This window comes from Talpa europaea (assembly GCF_964194135.1).
Source record: "Talpa europaea genome assembly, chromosome: 11".
In the NCBI taxonomy this organism is placed as follows: domain Eukaryota; kingdom Metazoa; phylum Chordata; class Mammalia; order Eulipotyphla; family Talpidae; genus Talpa; species Talpa europaea.
In genome coordinates this window covers 68986040-69004980 of record NC_140078.1, presented here as the reverse complement: position 1 = coordinate 69004980, position 18941 = coordinate 68986040, and the positions used below count along the sequence as shown (strand labels likewise).

The 18941-nt window shown below is 42.8% G+C and overlaps 1 protein-coding gene across 1 annotated transcript; it reads right to left on the bottom strand.

Moving 5' to 3' along the window:
• Nucleotides 1-1331: 1331 nt before the first annotated feature.
• On the bottom strand, nt 1332-18418 carry WDR82 (WD repeat domain 82; the record flags this gene model as incomplete). Its single annotated transcript, XM_084247682.1, has 9 exons — nt 1332-1361; nt 2345-2487; nt 3033-3102; nt 3966-4121; nt 4364-4480; nt 4952-5051; nt 10724-10790; nt 13905-14002; nt 18258-18418. 9 exons carry the CDS (start codon nt 18416-18418, stop codon nt 1332-1334), a joined length of 942 nt encoding a protein of 313 aa, XP_084103808.1.
• Nucleotides 18419-18941: the final 523 nt, after the last annotated feature.

Genomic DNA, 18941 nt, shown 5'->3' with positions numbered 1-18941 from the left:
CAAGAGAGTTATTCCAGGACCCTTAGCTGCCATGAGAATAGAAAACACTTGAAGCTTTGCTTCGTTTAGTCTCCCAAAGGGGAAAAAGGTTATAGGGAAGACAAACTAACACTTGTGGCAAATACTACTGGCAAGGATGCAGTCTTTCTCCTGGGCTGCAGGACTCCATCTCCTTCAGCTGAACTCTGAGAAGTGAGATCTTTTTAAATATATATATTTATATATGCATACATGCATATACACATATGTATGCACACATAGATATATTTGAACAAAGGTGTACACACTGTGCTAAAATACAAACAACAGAATTCCAGGTCATATATAAAAAGGCTAAATATAACATATAACACAGGCCTAGAGTCAGCTCTTAGTTGAGAGCTAGGGAAGGGGTGGTATTATTTGGAGCTTATGTACACAATTTGTGGTGGGCAGGGAAGGCATCAGTGTAAACAACTCAGACTTACTTTACAATACTGGCCCACAGGAAAGCGTGATGTATCTCATGTACAAAATAGACTCCTACCGTACTTTTGTACAAAACCAAGCTCCATAGGCACCTAGGAGGACCAAGGGTCTATCTTGATGGTAAGGGACCACTCTAGGTTGCTGCTAAGCCTCCCAGTCCTAGGAACTCATTTGCTACCCCTCCCTCCCTTCAGGCTCTTAGGCTTTTTTCCCTTCCATACCCAGAGCCTGAGGCATGCCCAGATTATCCACCCTCACAGACTAACTTGCAAGGTTTTCTGGCGAGCAAGGTCTTTCTGTACCTGTTCCTTTATAACCCCAAGATATATGAAGACTTACTTCTGTAAATGTTTGGCACCTAAGTAACATGATGGTTGTGGAGTAATGCCACAATGACACAGGGAGACCCAGTAACAAGACATGCAGGGTGAGGGCAAGGGGCTCTGAGCTGCCTTAGCATCTCAAAACCAGAACTGTGGCTTCCCATGCATTTATGGGGTGGGGAAGGGATGTGCAGAATTAACAACTTCACCGGCTCCTCAGCAGCAAATACATTCAAAATTGAAGGCGTCTTGAGGGCCCCACTATACCCTAATCATGAGTCTGGTCACTCCTCTGGAGGAGCTTGGTGCAATGAGAGCTGGAAAATCTGAGTTCCAAACGAAACCGTCGCACCTAGAGTCCTTTTGTAGCAGCTCGGCAAAGTTATTTTTTTCTTTTAGCAGATGTACAGCATATCCATGGGAAGGCCATGTAGAAGGATGCTCAGTCAAGTGATCCAATCCCACGATTATCTCAGTTCCCTCTGAGTTTTTTCCTGCTGGCCACCCTCACTGTACTGAAACAGCCGAGCAACATCAGGGTCAGTCATCAATGGTAGGCAACCAGAAGGCCTGGAAAGAACATAAGTCAACGTTAAAAAGCCTCTTACTCACTGTTGAGGGTTCTTCTTAGCCCCTTCCCCTCCCCCCATAGCATCAAGGTATCTAACGCCAAAGGCAGAAGAGTGATGACTGGCGGTTCTCCCTCCTCCAACCCTCTCTGGCAATCTGTGGTAGCAGAAACATCCCCATCTCTGCATGAAGCTGGTTCTGTTTTCTTTCTACCACAGTGACCCCGGAGTAAAGAAAAAAGTGGTGCTGTCCAGTAGGTAGGTATCTGGGTAACCTCAGTGCTCATCTACTAGGTAATCTCAGACAATCCCTTTTATCCATCAGCTGTAAGAAATGAGGGATTGGATTAGATGGTTTTATTTCATTTTTGCTCTGACAGTATTTTCTTAGTTTAAAAAATGAGGTGGGGTGGGAGAGCACAACATGTTCTGGTTAGGCTAGTAGTGAAATCTCTCATCCCTGAATACCCATGAGGAAACTGGAGTCTGAGGCTCCCTGATGCTGTGTTCTGCTGGGTTGTCTAGGAAGAGACAAAGGGCCTGGTGGAAATTCTTAGTAAGTTCTTTTTAATAACCATCCGAAGAATTTCTAAGGAATTTGGCATAAAGTTAGAAGAATAGAAAATTAAAAGGATGCAACTCAAAAAGTTGATTCAAAGCATTCTCAAGCATGGCCCCAGGTAGTTTGGATATAAAACCAAAGGCCAGAGCAAAAACTTGGTTTGTATTCACCAGGGAATATCAGAAGTATTCCAGATATTCCCAGGGATATCAGAAGTATCCCAGATCATGGAAAGAAGAATAAAAGTGAAAGACTAGTCCAATTATAGGTCAGATATTAGAAGATTAACAGGGAAGTCACCCATTAAAAAGCATGAACTTGGGTGAACCTGGTTAAAACACAGCTTGCTGTGCTCCTTAAGATACCACCACCTCAGATGGAAAGGGTCCCTAGGTGGAGGACATCTCCCACTGTTCACATACCATGTTGGAACAAGCGCTGGCAAATGTCATGAACTTGGGGTTAAACTGCAAACAGGTAATAGGGCCTGTGTGTTTGCCATCTAACACAGCTACTTTTATACCACTTTCTCCATTCCAGACATGGATCTTGCCATCCTCTGAACCTAAAGAAAATATTCAAGGAAAATACAACTCAAAGCACAATACAAATACAAGTAGAAAAGAGACATGGATTGACATCTGGAGTAAGACCAAGCTTCAGGACCTAGCCCTCAGTAGAAATTGACAGGAGGAGATGGTAGTGAAGAAAAGAGACGTAGCAAATTGATTTTATTTGCTATTTGTTCCTGGGCAAATCACTTCCTCTCTAACTTCATTTTTTTTTTTTTTCTTTTCATTTAAAATGGGAGCTGAGTACCACTATCCTTCCACTAGCCACTACCACTAAGACAACTGAATGCAGGATTATACCAGAGAGTTAGTATTACTACTAAGAGTGCTTATAGAGTTTGACTCTATTGCTGGTCTAGGGGAAGACCAACATTAAAGGTCCAGGCCCAGTAAAGAAATGCAAAATCAGCATAATATGCTACCCAGAGATCTGAGAGTATCTATCAAAAGAGTAGTAACAGTTAAAGCTAACAAAATCAATACAAAAAATGCACAGTACGAGGGAAATAACCCTTAAGGGGAATAAAGAGAAGCTTACCAATCATAATAAACTGGGAGTCTGGAGTAAAAGAGGCTTCCAGTGTGACAGCTTTGCTGTTCGCATAACCCTAAAAGACAACAACAGTTCTCTTGTTACAGGGCCATTAACAAAAAAGAACTGCCTAGAAACACTGTCCCAGCATGTGTATCACCTTCCTTTCCATGAAATCCTTCCCTCATGCATAGCGCCACCAAAGTTCCAACTTCTGCAACTACCCTTTACAATTCATTCCTTTATCTCCAACTGCATATTCATAGGGCAAAGAAAATGTTTTATGTCGAAACACCAGATTTGGGTCACTGAGTAAAAGCCAGAATCCAAAGGAGGTAAGTTCATGTGCAGGAACAAAATCCAAGTGAGTTGAGGATAAACTAATATAGTTTCCATCAGTATGCTAACACAATCCCCAGACCAGGAGGTATAAGCATGGAAATAACTATCCTCAGCCGGGCGTGGTGGCGCGCGCCTGTAGTCCCAGCTACTCGGGAGGCAGAGGCAGGAGGATCGCTTGAGTCCAGGAGTTCTGGGCTGCAGTGCGCTATGCCGATCGGGTGTCCGCACTAAGTTCGGCATCAATATGGTGACCTCCCGGGAGCGGGGGACCACCAGGTTGCCTAAGGAGGGGTGAACCGGCCCAGGTCGGAAACGGAGCAGGTCAAAACTCCCGTGCTGATCAGTAGTGGGATCGCGCCTGTGAATAGCCACTGCACTCCAGCCTGGGCAACATAGCGAGACCCTGACTCGCAAAAAAAAAAAAAAAAAAAAAAAAAAAAAAAAGGTTATCAGCTCAGGGCCTCCCCTGGTGGCGCAGCGGTTCAGCGCTGGGCTGTGAGGCTGCCAGCAGCCTCTGCAGCACCAGTTCATTCCCTGGCCATCAGCTAGGGTCCCACCAAAAAAAAAAAAAAAAAAAAAAAATGGTTATCGGCTCACCCCAAATGTGTGCATCACCACTCCCTTGAAAGCATCGATGAGACGGATGAAGCTGCCATTGGTAGAAATGAGGATGAGTTTGCCATCATTGCTGAACTTAAGTCCTGTCCACTCACAAGTCCTATCGTACTGCATCTTAAAGGTCGCAAATGGCCCCTACAAAAGATAAAAATAGCAGCCTCAGGCCCAAGGTAAATCAGCAATTCCTTCTGCCAGAGCCAACTCTCATTATACCTTTAGAGTCCTTTTTTTGAGTAAGGATAATGGGGACGAATTGCTCTGGCATGCTCTAGTATCTACAGAGACTGCCCCTCCACTATAGAAAAGACTCTTACATGTCCAACTCACCCTTCAAAACTTCCATAACATCAAGATAGCACAAATATTCAAAGATTTACCTTATCAAAAGAGCGAAGATCATAAAGTTTGACCATTTCAGAATTAACACCTGCAGCAAAAATTAACCCTTCTGGATCAAAAGAACAAACTGGCTTGCCTTGTAGATGCATGAGGCCCTAAGAGAAAAGAAAAAAGACACAAAGTTAATGATCCCTACCAGTATATAACACACTTCTCCCAATGTTATACTCTTGATGATACAATGCTACTCTTGATGATACAACCAGAAAAGACACAGATACAAACCTACCTACAGAATGGAAAAAGTGACCATAAAACTAAGGTTGAAAAAACATAGGTCCCCATAAAACTGATTTCAGATCATCTCTAACTCTACAATTTTATAGACACTGAATTTTAAGAGAATGGTTTTTAAAACAAGCCACAGAGCAGCATAAGGCAGTATGCACTGGTTAAGGTTATTTGCTTAATTACCAGCTACCTACCAGGAAAAAGATTTCCTCTTGAAGTTTAAAAAGACTCGGGGATCTCAGAATGGAACCACTGTTTTCCCCTTCCTGAGAGTGAGAGTTGATGATAGTGATTACTATAGAAAACACTGGAAGTGTAATTGTGAGGTACTTTACCTGGCAATTAGGAGACCGGAGATCCCAGAGTCGAATGGTCTTATCAAGAGACCCAGAAATGAAAGTGTCATCCACAGGTGACATGGACAAGGCCACCACCCTGCAATGATGCCAGAAAATAGGAGTTGAAGCAAAATATTTGTAAAAACTGAGAAGGAATACTAAATCCTTCTTCGTGCGCGCGCATACACACACACACACACACACACAATTCTCCACACACACACTCTATTCTCCCCCAAACTGTCACACACACGCGCACACATACACAAACACACACACCCTATTCTCCCCCAAACTGTCATTTTAAGAAATACACATACACAAACAATCTGGAATAATCAAAGACAACTAGTATAATGAAAAAAATTTAACTTAAAATTAAAACATAGGGCCTCCCCAGTGGCACAGCGGTTAAGCGCTGAGCTGCGAAGCTGCCTGCAGCCTCTGCAGCGCCAGTTCTATCCCCGGCCACCGGTGAGGATCCCACATGGCGCGCAGACCTCCCCTGCCGCACCCACTGCTCCCCTCAGCAGTGTACCTCGTCAGTCTGCATGTTCTGATGCCCGCTCTGGTCAGTTCTCTCGCCCTCCCGCACTTCTGACTATACCCAGTGCTTGTATAAATAAATAAATAAATCTTAAAAACAAAAAACTAAAGCATAAAAATGTACAACTCTAATAAAAATCAAGCCATCTTGAGATACCACTTCATGCCAACTAGCAACACTGTAATCAAAATGAGAGGTAAAAAGTATTGGTGAAGATATGGAAAAACTGGAACCCTCACACACTGTTGGGTAGGAATGGAAAATGGTATGGTTGCTATGGAAGAGTTTTACAGTTCCTCAAAGTTAAATAGTTTCCATATAACCCATAAATTCCACTCCCAGGTATATGTATATATATACATACACATATATGTATGTATGCAAATGCATATTGCATGCTCCCATACAGGCAAAGGGGAGCCATCTGACCTTCTCAGTAGGCCAGGTCCATTTGCTGGGGAGATGGCAGTGTCTTCAGTACAGGCCATGGCAGAGCAAGAACAGGAGTAGAGGGGACAAGAGAGCTCTTGGAAGAAATGCTTTTAAGTGAGCTACTCTTGATGATACAACCATAAAAGGAGACCCCTATCAGAAATACAGTTCTATTAGCACAAGCCCATGGCTCTTGATGTGGTTCCCAGCAGTCTAACACTCACCTAGGAGTGTGTTAGAAATACAGATGCTCAGGCCTCACCCCCAATGTACTGGCTAAGTTCTGGGCTATATACATGCATATGCATACAAGAAAAATGTCCACACAAAAATGCTTGCCTAAGTTCATGGCAGCATTATTCACAACAGCCAAAAATGAGAAATAATCTCCCAAAATAGCATGATTCCTTAACTTGAGGTTTGTGGGCTATAACCAATGTTCTCAAACCTGACAGACAATCAGTAGCACCTAGAGAATGGGTTAAAGCACAGATTGCTGGGATCTATTCCCAGAATTATGATCCAAGAACTCTTCCTTCTTATTGTTATGGAAGAATAGTTCCACATTCTGGCTTGGCTGCAAAACACTTCAAAGATGTAGTAGCTGATATCACAGATGAAGATTATAGAGGAAATGTTGGTGCTGTACTGTTTCATTTCAACATAGAAAAGACTTTGAAGTCAAAAAGCTGATCAAATTGCACAGTTCAAATGTGAATGAATTTTTTTTTTTTAAATCTATTTCTAAATCTAGAAATAGAGGAAGTTCAAGTTTGGAATGACAGGAAAAGGGATTTAGAGTTTGGTTCCACTCTGAAGAATTAAAATTTATGCTGAGAACAGAAAATGAAAAAATTTATCTTTTCTCTTAAAAATAAAGGTTCTGCCTAAAAATATATTTCTCCAATATATGTAACTTACATTTGCACTAGTTCCTCAACTTAAAATTTTGAGATACGGGCCTCCCCGGTGGCCAGCAATTGAGTGCTGGGTTGCGAAGCTGCCCACAGCCTCTGCAGTGCTGGTTCAGTCCCTGGCTACCGGGTGAGGGTCCCACATGGTGCGCAGACCTCTCCTGCCGCCCGCTGTTCCCCTCAACAGTATACTTCGTCAGTCTGCCTGCTCTGCTCTCCGTTCTGACTCTGGTGAACTCTCTCACCCTCCCGCGCTTCTGACTGTACCCAGTGCTTGTATAAATAAATAAATCTTTAAAACAAACAAAACAAAAAAAACTTTGAGATACTATAAGTCAAATTGTCCTAGTAATGATGAGCTAACATAAAGTGTACAGAATGCACATGGATAGGTAATTTTATGCGATGTTATTCAGGCCAAGAGCTCAGAAGTCTACCTTGGCACAAGACTCTATACTGAGAAGTACAGGGAATAAGAAGAAAAGCACCTCTGTGCTTATAAGGTTAATGGTCTAGTCCAGACAATTCCAAAAGAGTATCAAAATTTTCCTGGGAGCTGCACCTGTGGTGCAAGGTGTCAATGGAAGATGCCTCTTAGAAGGTGCCAGACAGGAAGGTATGAGGCCTATGTTCAGGAAGCATCATAGAGTTCACTTCAATTGGAGTGGTGGGAGATTAACATTGGGATAATGGGTCAGAGCCAGAGCGGGCAGAACCTGATTCCAAGGGGAAGGAACAGGCAGCTCAGGAAAAACATTACAGCTTTCTGAGGGAGGGGTTTGAGTGGTCAGAACTCCATTACAGGGTACTGAACTAGGACAATGAGATGAATTAGGATTTGACAATAACTCACCTAACAGAGCATGAGCCAGGGGAGAATCAAAGTAGTGAATATGGAAGACAGTGACACACGAAGTTAAACCTAGGTAGAATTAATATGATTTAACAATTCACTGGATTGTGAAAGGTAAGGGGAATTTGACAAGAGGTTTTGAGTCCAGGAAAGTGGAAGCAACACAGATGAGAAACATGAGGCAGGCTAAGTAACTGGCTTAAGAAATCTAATGGGGCCTCCCAGCGGTTGAGCGCTGGGTTGCGAAGCTGCCCGCAGCCTCTGCAGCGCTGGTTCGATTCCCAGCTGCTCCCCGGCCACCGGAGGAGGGTCCCACCTGGCGGGCAGACCTCTCCTACCGCCTGCTGCTCCCCTCAGCAGTGTACTTCAGTCCTTCTGCCTGTTCTGCTCCCTGTTCTGGCTCTGATGAATTCTCTCACCCTCTGGTGCTTCTGACTGTACCCAGTGCTTGCATAAATAAATAAATAAAATCTTAAAAAAAAAAAAAAAAGAAATCTAATAATGATGGGGTGCTGAATTTGTCCAATGGGGGCACAGAAGAGACATCTGTGTAAATGTATAAGTAGAAGGTAAGTCTGGAAACATGACAGACATGGGCTAAAAATATTGATTTGGGAAGCCATCTAAGTAGAACTGAATGAAATCAGTGATGGAGATTTTTGAGAAAATGCCAAGATAGGGAAAATAGCTAGGGTAGAACTTTGTTCATTTTAGAACCAAGAGGAGAAAGAAAGGCCAAGAATAGCAAGAACAACCAAGATGTGAAGTCAGCTGCCAAAGGAAAAAATAAATTTTACTGAAGTTGAATACCCCAAAAAAGTCCAAGGCAGTAATATGAACTCGAGGCAACAGGGAAAGGGAAGTAAAAGGGTTTGGAAAACGTTCTATAGATGATTTTGGGACTAGACCAAGAGTGATTTAAACAATGAATGAATATGAGGAATTAAGAGATGGAATTGTGCAGACTGTTCCTACACGTTTGACAATAAAAGTGGGTGGGTGATCGACTTAAGAAATAGACTTAAAATAGAAAAAACCAAGTAAATTTGCAGGCAGCCAACAAAAAGTCCTAAGAAAGAGAGGTATTTAGGTGGAAGGAAAAAGTTGAGAAGTACTCATTTTGAGTGACTTTTCTCCAAAAAGGAGGACAAAATCATCTACTAAGTATTAGGAAGTCAAGAGGTTGGATAATTGGAAAAATTGGAAAGAATTCAAACTGCAATCAATTCTGAATTACAGATAGCACATTTGTGAATATTAATTTGACCACAAATAAGCAAAAACATCTACCTGTCATAAGCCATTCTTTGTCTGGAACTACAGAGTAACCATCAGCTGCCAGCTTTTATCTTTAGCAACACAGAAATGCCCTGCCCAATCAGAAGAACAGACAAAAACAGGGTACTCTCAACCCATCTGTCATGACTCTGTACCATTCCAGGCTGCAATGGGTTACCGTACATTTGCAAAGGAAAGGAAGAAATGCTCCAAGTGACTAAATTATCACCCAAGGTTTGAGGGGGAGAGGAGGGTAAAGTAGGAGATGACTTTAACCAAATTTGAAAAAAATACTGGGGAAAAAGTACTGGGAGAATTGGAGTAGGAGAGAAGCAACCGGCATTACAAAATGGAACGAGGAAACAAGCTTCTTTACTTTCAAATGTAACATAGGACAATTTTATTTATTTATTTTTTATATCCTCAAGATGTTCACGTGGAACATGTTATGCAGAGCAAGGGCTAATGAAATAGAGAGAACCTATACCGAAAGGCCTAGGCCTCATACAAATAAATGGTCCTTTCATTAAGGGACAGCTGATATTTGGGATTTCTAAATGTCCAATGTAATTTTTACTACACAGGTTTTACTGAGTATCTTTAATCTACATTTTTTTTTAAAGATTTATTTATTTATTTATATAAGCATTGGGTACAGTCAGAAGCGCGGGAGGGTGAGAGAATTCACCAGAGCGGGGAGCAGAGCAGGCAGAAGCACCGAAGTACACTGCTGAGGGGAGCAGCGGGCGGCAGGAGAGGTCTGCACGCCATGCGGGACCCTTCTCCGGTGGCCGGGGAGCAGCTGGGGATCGAACTGGCACTGCAGAGGCTGCGGGCAGCTACACAACCCAGCGCTCAACCGCTGCCCCACCGGGGAGGCCCTTTAATCTACATTTTGTTCTAATTTTTTTAAAAGATTTACTTATTCATGCATACAAGAGCTGGGGTCCAGGCCAGAGGTGCGGGGTGGGAGGATGGTGTGAGAGGATTCACTAGAGACAGAATGGGGAGCAGAACAGGTGGATCTACTGAAGTACACTGCTGGAGGGAACAGCAAGCGGGACAGGAGAGGTCTGCTGCGCCATGTGGGTCAGCTCCCTGGCAGAGGTGGCTGGCGATAATTTCATAGTGCTGAGACTTACCCCCTTGCACCACCAGGCCCCTTGTTCTATTACGTTTTTTTTTTTGTTTTGTTTTTTTTTTGTTTTGTTTTTTTATTTATTTGTTTCTTTGTTTGTTTGGTTGGTTATACATGCACTGGGTACAGTCAGAAGCGCGGGAGGGTGAGAGAATTCACCAGAGCCAGAGCAGGGAGCAGAGCAGGCAGAAGGACCGAAGTACACTGCTGAGGGGAGCAGCGGGCGGCAGGAGAGGTCTGCGCGCCATGCGGGACCCTCCTCTGGTGGCCGGGGAGCAGCCGGGGATCGAACCGACGCCGCAGAGGCCGCGGGCAGCTTCTCAACCCAGCGCTCAACCGCTGCGCCACCGTGGAGGCCCTCTATTACGTTTTAACTGAGATTTTGGTCTGGTTTATCTATGAAATCCTACCTCTGTTTCCAGAGCCTCAGCCTCAGCTAAGGGAAGGTTCACAAGTGACTTAAGAATGTTAATAGCAGTAAGGAAATAGCTTCAGTCCACTAATAAAATCTCTCCACTTTTCAATTTTCTGAATAACCAGGGATTTAAAAAAACCCAAAAAACCCTATCAAAACGACTTATTAATTTCTTCAACACTTGGGTCTTACCTTTTGCTATGTCCAGGAAAGTATCTGATGTATTTGTTGTCATGCAAGGACAGGTAACGAATAGTATCTGCAAGAAGAGAAATAAGGCATGACCATACCCTATCATTTAAAAAGAAATTTACTTTGCATTTTCATCTACAAAAGAAAAGGTCAAAGAATTCATTGTTTTCCATAACCCACGAAAGGTGTGATTAAGTAATGGTGAATAATTTGTCTCCACAGCTAAACAGTGGATATAATTCAAAAGCAGAGATGTTGACGGTATACAGAACAATGTTTAAAGTCATTGTTTCACTACTAATCTTTGGTTGCTGCACAGTGATAATGCAACTTGTTCTACAAATATACCCTGGCCAAAAAAAGAAAACAAAACGCAAACAAAACCCACAATAGTTTAAGTGCTCACAGAATGGCAAGCCTTAAAGAAAAACATCTCACTACTGAGGAAAATGACTCAAAGAAGCAAGCAGCCATGCTAAGCTAAGGATCAGGATTGGCATAAATTTTTGTTTGTGATTCAACAGTATGTCAACCCAACCTGCCCACATCTGAAAGTTAACTGGATATACAATTTGCATTAAAACTAAACAAAATGGGAAAAGAAGCAATGTCTTAACTGCTTGTCTTCTAATTAACCCTGTCCTGTGCATCAGAGAATTGAGTTAAAAAACTGGCCAAAAGAAAAATTAAGGAAATTGAGTTAAAAGATCTTAAGACATTTAAAAGTGAAACTAAAAGCTGTAACAATTCATAGCAGTAGATGTTAACAATATCAAAGAAAGGAATAATCAGAGAGGTTTGTGCTTGGTGAAAATAAGACAAACATTTAAATACCAAATATTTGATTCTGAACTTTTTCAGATAAACAAAAAAAAAAAGATGGTGGTGCCAAGGGACTGAAATGCTGTTAAAAAAGGTAACTGGGGAGTGGGAAACAAAATAACAGAACTAAGAAATACTTTGTCCTAAGGAAACTAGGAACAAGAATAATTGTTGGAAATGGTGCCAAAATTCAGGGGACGGTCTCCCCAGTAGAGCAGCAGGTTGAGCGCAGTATGTGGAACTGCCCTCAGCCTCTGCAGCGAGGGTTCAATTCCCAGCCAGCCAGGGAGATTCCCACATGGCGCAGCAAACCTCGTCTGTCTCGCCCGCTGCTCTCCTCAGCAAGGGCGTTCAGTCCGTCTGCCTGTTCTGCTCCCCACTCTGTCTCTGGTGAATTCTCTCACCCTCCCGTACCTCTGGCCTGTACCCCAGCTCTTGTATGAATAAAATAAATCTTAAAAAAAAAAAAAAAATCCAGGGCCTCCCTGGTAGCGCAAGGGGTTAAGCACCACACCATGAAGCAATCCGCAGCCTCTGCAGCACGAGTTCGATCCCCGGCTGGCCAGAGAGAAACCCACATGGCGCAGCAGACCTCTCCTGTCTCGCCCACTGCTTCCCTCAGCAGTATATTTTAGTCAATCTGCCTATTCTGTTCCTCACTCTGTCTCTGGTGAATTCTCTCACCCCCGCATCTCTGGCCTGTACCCCAGCTCTTGTATGCATAAATAAATAAATCTTAAAAAAAAAAAATGCTGGGAAAAAGAACAGAAACAGAACACAGAACACAGGAATAAAGAGATTGAAAAACACAAAATGATTCTAGTGGTTCACAGGGGTACTAGTAAGAAGGCATTTACTTAGGAGAAGAAAAAGGGTACCCTTTGTTATGTTCCATAAATGAGCTCTACATGGTTTTCCATGAAAATATTGTCAAACTTTTTGAATGAAAACTACAAGTCTTTCCAGTTGTTCTAGTGCTAGGAACTACTCACCTGCCCTATGCAGAAAAAAAGACTTCCTTCCCATTACCTGGTTTCTCAGAGATGAGCAGGGCTTCACCATCCTCTCCGCCCCACTCAGTAGCTGGTGCGCTGTTCCTGGCAAGGCAGTGGCCTGTACAGTTATCTCCTGTACCGGGTGGTATCATAGACCCTCAAACTGTACAAACTACTACCTCAGCCTGGAATCAGGCAAAAGGAAACGGAGCGTTGGAGGGACTCTTCAGGATGCACTCGAGACAGGAAAGCCAACATCCTCACAGCAGAGGCCTGGCAGCAAAGCTGCAAGTGCCACACATTTGCCTCATCTTGTACCATACTAGGAGAATCCTCATTTAATCAACCAGAAAAACAGCCCAACAGAAGAAATATACCAGTCATTCAGATAAGTACATACATGTTTCCTCAGAATTCTAGTATTATTTTATATCCTTGTCCAAAAGCATCAACTGTACTGCTTACTGAAAACCATTTCTGAAATAAAGGCATGAAAAGTAACAATGATAAACTTACTAAAAATCAAGCACAGGCAGAATGTCTTATTCATCTAAAAAAGATGGATTCTGCCCATCCGTTCTATCATAGGCTTAGTCAAAATAGTAGTCTAAGCAATCCTAGTTGAATGACATTAGAAAAATCTACCACAAAAAGGAAAACAAATCAATAACTGTGACGTTAAAAAAAAACAAAACCTGAACATGAAATGTTATAGCTCAATTACCAAAATTATCTGCCAACTAAAAATAATTTATCCCAGGGGAAATGGAGGTAAAAACAGATTTTTATTAGAAAAGGAAATTCATAACTTCAATTTCAAAAAATAACTTTTTCAAAGAGATTAGTTTCATTTAAAAGGCATATAATTCAGATTTTTAAAAAAATCCCTGGAATCAAAGATTAACCAAGGTCAGTACACTATCCTTTATGAAAGACCATAAAACGTTGTACATCCACCAAAAATTCTTCTCAGTTCCTCTGCACTACTACCATAACTTGAACATTTGTGAAAACTTTTTTCAAACCTATATATTTTGAACAGAAAGGTACTGTTGTTTACTACTGGTTCGGGTATTGTTTCCTTTCATTTGTTCTAAAAATATTCTTTCAAGTTTCAATAAGTATAAACCATGAGTAAATTCATTGCTCCCTATCCCACTCTCCACCCTAAACTAGAGACTTTTCACTTCGGTTTCAAGTCCCTCAAAAATACTATGGCTTTTGTCCAGCACTACTTTAAGTCATAACAATATAATTAGCATGCTAACATCATAAGAAAATATTTAAATTAAAGTAAGTATAACCAAAACAGAAGTAGTGACAGAAATAATGACCATAACTTCCCAAAAAGAAGGTTTGCTTACCATCTATTTTGTTAGAGCTGTAAACAACTGTGTTTGCTGCATGAGTGTATCTGATGAGGTCCACGCCATATTTCTTACTGTACAGGGTTCTCTTTGGTCTGACGAGGAAATGAACAGAGAAAGAGAACCATCAAAATCCTCCATAACCAAAATCTGCAATCTACATAAAAAAGAGAAGTACCTGAATAATGTGGCAAGGCTGAGGATTCTTGGTAAGCTCTAACTCTGGAAGGAATTAGAATTTCTTCCAAAAGGTAGTTAACAAATGGAATCAATACAGTGCAAACTGCTGTCTAAGAAGACTTTTTGCCTCTGAACACCAAATGCCAAGGTTAGGAAGTAGAAGTAAATCTGGGGTTTCAATTCAGTCTTTACTAAATAATGTCCAAAAATAAGCTTTGAGAAAAATATTTATTTGGAAAGAAAGGCACACAAAGCAAATGAATTACAGGATATAGGAATACCTGTACCAGCAAGGCCAGAACTTTAGCCATTCACTTTAAAAGAAGCTCATTCTTCAAGAAATGATTTATCAAAAATAAAACAAGATGTAAAACTGCTTTACTTTTTAAATATAACCTGCTCTTGAAGAAATACATCCCCTTTATCCTACAGGTGCAAAGTAATTGCTGACCATTTCAGAAGGCAAATCTAACCCTCCCTAGCAAAACTAGTCACTAGCTCTTTCTTTCTATTTTTATGTAAAATCAATTATTTCCAAGTGGAGGTTACTAATCCATTTGTTCTTGATGTTTTCCTCTACAGAACCTTGAAAATCAGGCTGAAACTGATCTCAGCAAAATCTTTAACCAAAAACTTCATAATGTCCTACATTTAGTGTAGGAAGATTTCCTTCAACTGTTGTTCTGATTAAAAAAAAAAAAGTTCACTCTCTCAATGTAAAATCCTCTTGGACGCTGGATGCTAAATAATCAGATAACTCAGGCAGCTTTAAGAAGTCAATCACTTGCAATTTCAATTTTTGTTATTGTCAGTGAGGTCAAGGGTCTCCCTATATAAATTCTATTTCCAAACAAGACGTCTCATTCCAAATGTAGTGAATTTTCCAGTCTTACCTTTGCTAAAAGAAAAGCTAAAAATATGGGCTCAAAGACTATCTTGTCAAGTCACCACCTCAGTTCTGTCATGGGTTTATCGTGTGGTACACCAATGAGTCAATGAGTGAGAGAGAGCATGTACATTGTGACTGCTCTACATTGATAGCTGATATGCACCTACCAGTGGAAAAAGGCTTACTTATCCCAGTATTTTAGGCTAACTATATTACTAAAGATAGAGCCCGAAGAGCCCATGTTAAAGGGTGTGATAAAAGGAAAATTTAGTTCCACTTAAATCTATTCCTTATATCATTTCCTAGCTTGGTTTTCTTTTTAAGGTTTATTTATTTATGCATACAAGAATTGGGGTCCAGGCAAGAGGTGCAGGGAGTGAGAGGATTCACCAGAGACAGAATGAGGAATAGAACACGTGGATTGACCGAAGTACACTGCTGAGGGGAACAGAGGGCAAATCAGGAGAGGTCTGCTGCGCTATGTGGGTAGCTCCCTGGCCAGCCGGGGATTGAACTCTTGCTGCAGAGGCTGCAGATAGCTTCACAGTGCTGTGCTTAACCCCATGCGGCACCAGGGAGGCCCTCATTTCTTATTTTGAAAGCAAAATCGTAATGTATTCTATCCATTTCAGAGGATCTTCACAAAGCCCACACACAGTAATTTTTCACAAATATTTTGCTCAAGTTTTCACAAAATATGATTCTGATCATCAGACAATAGCCTTTATAATCTGTCAAATTGAAAAACCACTTAATGGATGAACTCCACTATAGAGAAAATTTAAATGAATAGTAAACTGGAAAATATGAAGCATAAAGAAACTTGTTTTGGCCATTTCAAACCCCCAAATTCTAACATTACTATAATCTAATAAAAATACCATGCTTTCCAAGAAAACATTACTTTTCTTCTAATGTTGTTTTGAACTAGAAAAGCGGCAATCTTTTCTTTCACATTTACTGCTTAGAGCCATAGACTCCCAGAGGCTAATAGCCAGAAGTAATGTGACCAATGTCACAAAACTAGTCACAAGGTCAAACTAGAACCCAGGCCTCCTAACAACCAGGGTATTCTCTCACAACAAAAAAATTTTTGAACATTTTTAAAGGCTAGGTTTATTAGGAAAAGGAGAACGAAAAAGAGAGGTACCTGCATAGTCACAGGTGGGCAGGAGAGCTGCCTTATGCCAGCGCAGAAATTATACTCACAAATTAATCACAATTAGCTAATAACACAAAATTTGAAAATTCAAGCCCCATAGTATTGTATCAAGATTAAATTTCCCAATTTGAATAACTTCGTGGTTATGTAAGAGAATGTCCTTGTGCTTAGGAAATCCATGATGAAGTATTTAGGGATCAAAGAACTGGATACCTCCTGCTTACTCTCCAATGGATTAAAAAATGCAGAGGTATAAATATTTACAGAGAATGATAAACTAGGCAAAAAGTAACCAATTATTGGATCACATGGGAGTTCTCTGAAACATGATTGTAACTTTTCTGTAAGTTTGTAATCATGTGAAATGCTACAAAAGTGAATAAACTGCATTTCCTCATAAAATCATGACATTTTTCTTTTTAATAAGACAGGACCGCAAATTATTGTCATCCTTCCCAACAAACTGACATTATGTCACATTTGAAGACAAACTGAATAAATGCTACCACAACTTTAATTTCCGTTGAATGAGGACATATACCTTCCCACACTTGGATTCCAGGGAGTTCCAGTTTGTGTTTAAGCACTAAACATTTCAAGCCAGCCAACTTCAAATTACTTCTAGGCCCAGGATTTTACAATTCCAAGGCCCAAACCCTAGCTTAGTATGCTACCCTTTCTTCCAAACTAATTTCAGTGGCCAGATTGCACTGATACCCATCTATTAAAACGAGTAACACTGATTCAAGAAACTCCCCATCATGCTGCTAACAAGTCTCTTCCCCAGGACCATGAATCAGGCCACTCTTCCACATGCTGCAGGCAGCTCCAGAGCCACTTACATAACACTTTTTCATAATCCCAGTGGAAAAACGGGGAAGACTATTATAGCTTAGTCCAAAACATCATTACTTTAGATAACTAAATGAAGAGACAACTTCCAAAAGAAAGTTTATTGAAGACATCAGTCTGGAAAAAATGGTAAAACGAACAGCTGCAGAAGATGTGGGGGGAAAAAAAAACAAAACCAAGGATTTAAAAAATAAGATCTGGAACTAGGTAATAAAATGAAGTCTGACAAAACCAGAAGACAATGAATTAAACCAAACATCCCCAGGCCTGATTGCAGAAGGTGGCTGAGGGAAATCAAATTTAACTTAAACCAGTTTCTGCTCCAAAGGAGTTCACAAGATAGCCAGGAGTCGGAGAAAGACCACAGGGATGAAGTGAAGCCTGTGACAGGGTTCCCAGGGAAAAGGCAAAATGCTGAGCTTGTAAAATTTTGAAGAGATGCAGATGCGGTTGGGTCGCCCCGGGACTAGGGAAAACACTAATCTCAGGATCACACTCGGAATTCTGATAATTCCAGAGAACCAAGAAGTGTAATAAGAAAAAAGTATAAAAGGAAACACGAAATTGTTAACTACTTTCTTTGTTCTAATGGGAGCTGAACATTTAGGTCGGATGGGATGGTCAAGTTCGTTTGTGTCTGGCAAAAGAAGTTTCAGGTATTGTCTGAAAGTTCACTACAAACGTGGCATTGGGCGTGAGAGTGAGAGAATGATTTGGAAGAGAAAGGAAGAGTGAGGGAGCCCACAGATGCACAACAAATAAATCCTGACAGCTACGAAACGCAGCCCACGCGGCCTTCCGGTAGAAAGGCCGCGGGAAGCTGAAGGGGGCAGGGGATGGGCGGAGTGCCAGGGCTGGATCGAGGTCACCGAGGAGAGGGCCGAGAGAGCTGACACTGTTGAGTGAGTGAGGCAGGAGCGCAGCCTCTGTGGTTCTGCGCGGGAACCAGACCCGACGGGCACCTCTGACAGAGCAGCGGAAGAGCCAACTGCTGAGGCTGGGTGGGCGGACCGGGCGTTTAAAGGTCAAGGTCAAGATGGGATTCCAGTGAGATGCAGAAGCGCTCTCTGACACGGGAGACATAAAAAAATACTACTTTAACAAAAGACAAGAAAAGGCCTCCTGGACTGTTTCAGAGTAGAAGCGGTCCTGGCAGGAGCAAGTGCAAAATAGGACGGGGGCCGGAGGGCGGGCCGCGGGGCGAGTGCTGGGCCAAGAGAGGGAGGGAGGGACTCAGAGCAAGGCCCGGCGCCCCCGCCGCACTCACTTGCCCTCCTGGCAGTCATAGAGCACGATGGAATCGTCGTCGCTGCTCGAGATGACCGTCTCGCCATTGGGGCTGAAGTCGAAGCAGTTAATCTTGTCCGAGTTCTCGCGGAACACCTTGGCGACGCGGAAGCTCCTCAGCACGCTGTCTGTAAGCTTCATGGCGGCGGCTGCTGGAGGTAGCGGCGGCAGCGCAGGGCCGGGGCGGGGCCCGGCGGCGAACGGGCGGGCGGGCTGGCTGCCGAGGGGCCGACCCGGGCGGGGCGGGCGCCGCGCCGGCGGCCAGCGGGAGAAGAACCGACAGTCGGGCCGCCTCTTTCTCTTCTTCCTTCTGTTCGGGTAACACTCTTCTGCCGGGACTGTTGGGCCTGGCCGACTGTTCCTCCTTACCGTCGCCTCAGGGCCAACCGGCGCGGCGCCGGCTCATTGTGTCCGCCATCTTGGGGCGACAGGCAAAAGCCGAAGGCGAGGAGCCTCACCGCGGCGCACGCCGGGAAAAAGGGCGGGGCGAGAACGGCGGCGCGAGGCGAAGAGGCGGGGTGGCGACGTCAGCGCTGCCGACTGAGAGTGGGGGGGGCGGGGGGGGCCGTAGGTAGCGATTCCCCGAAGGGCAGCGGAGCCCCAGGGGGCGGGGACGCCCACGACCTCCCTAGGGTGGGCCCGATAGCCGAGGGTGCCGGAGCCC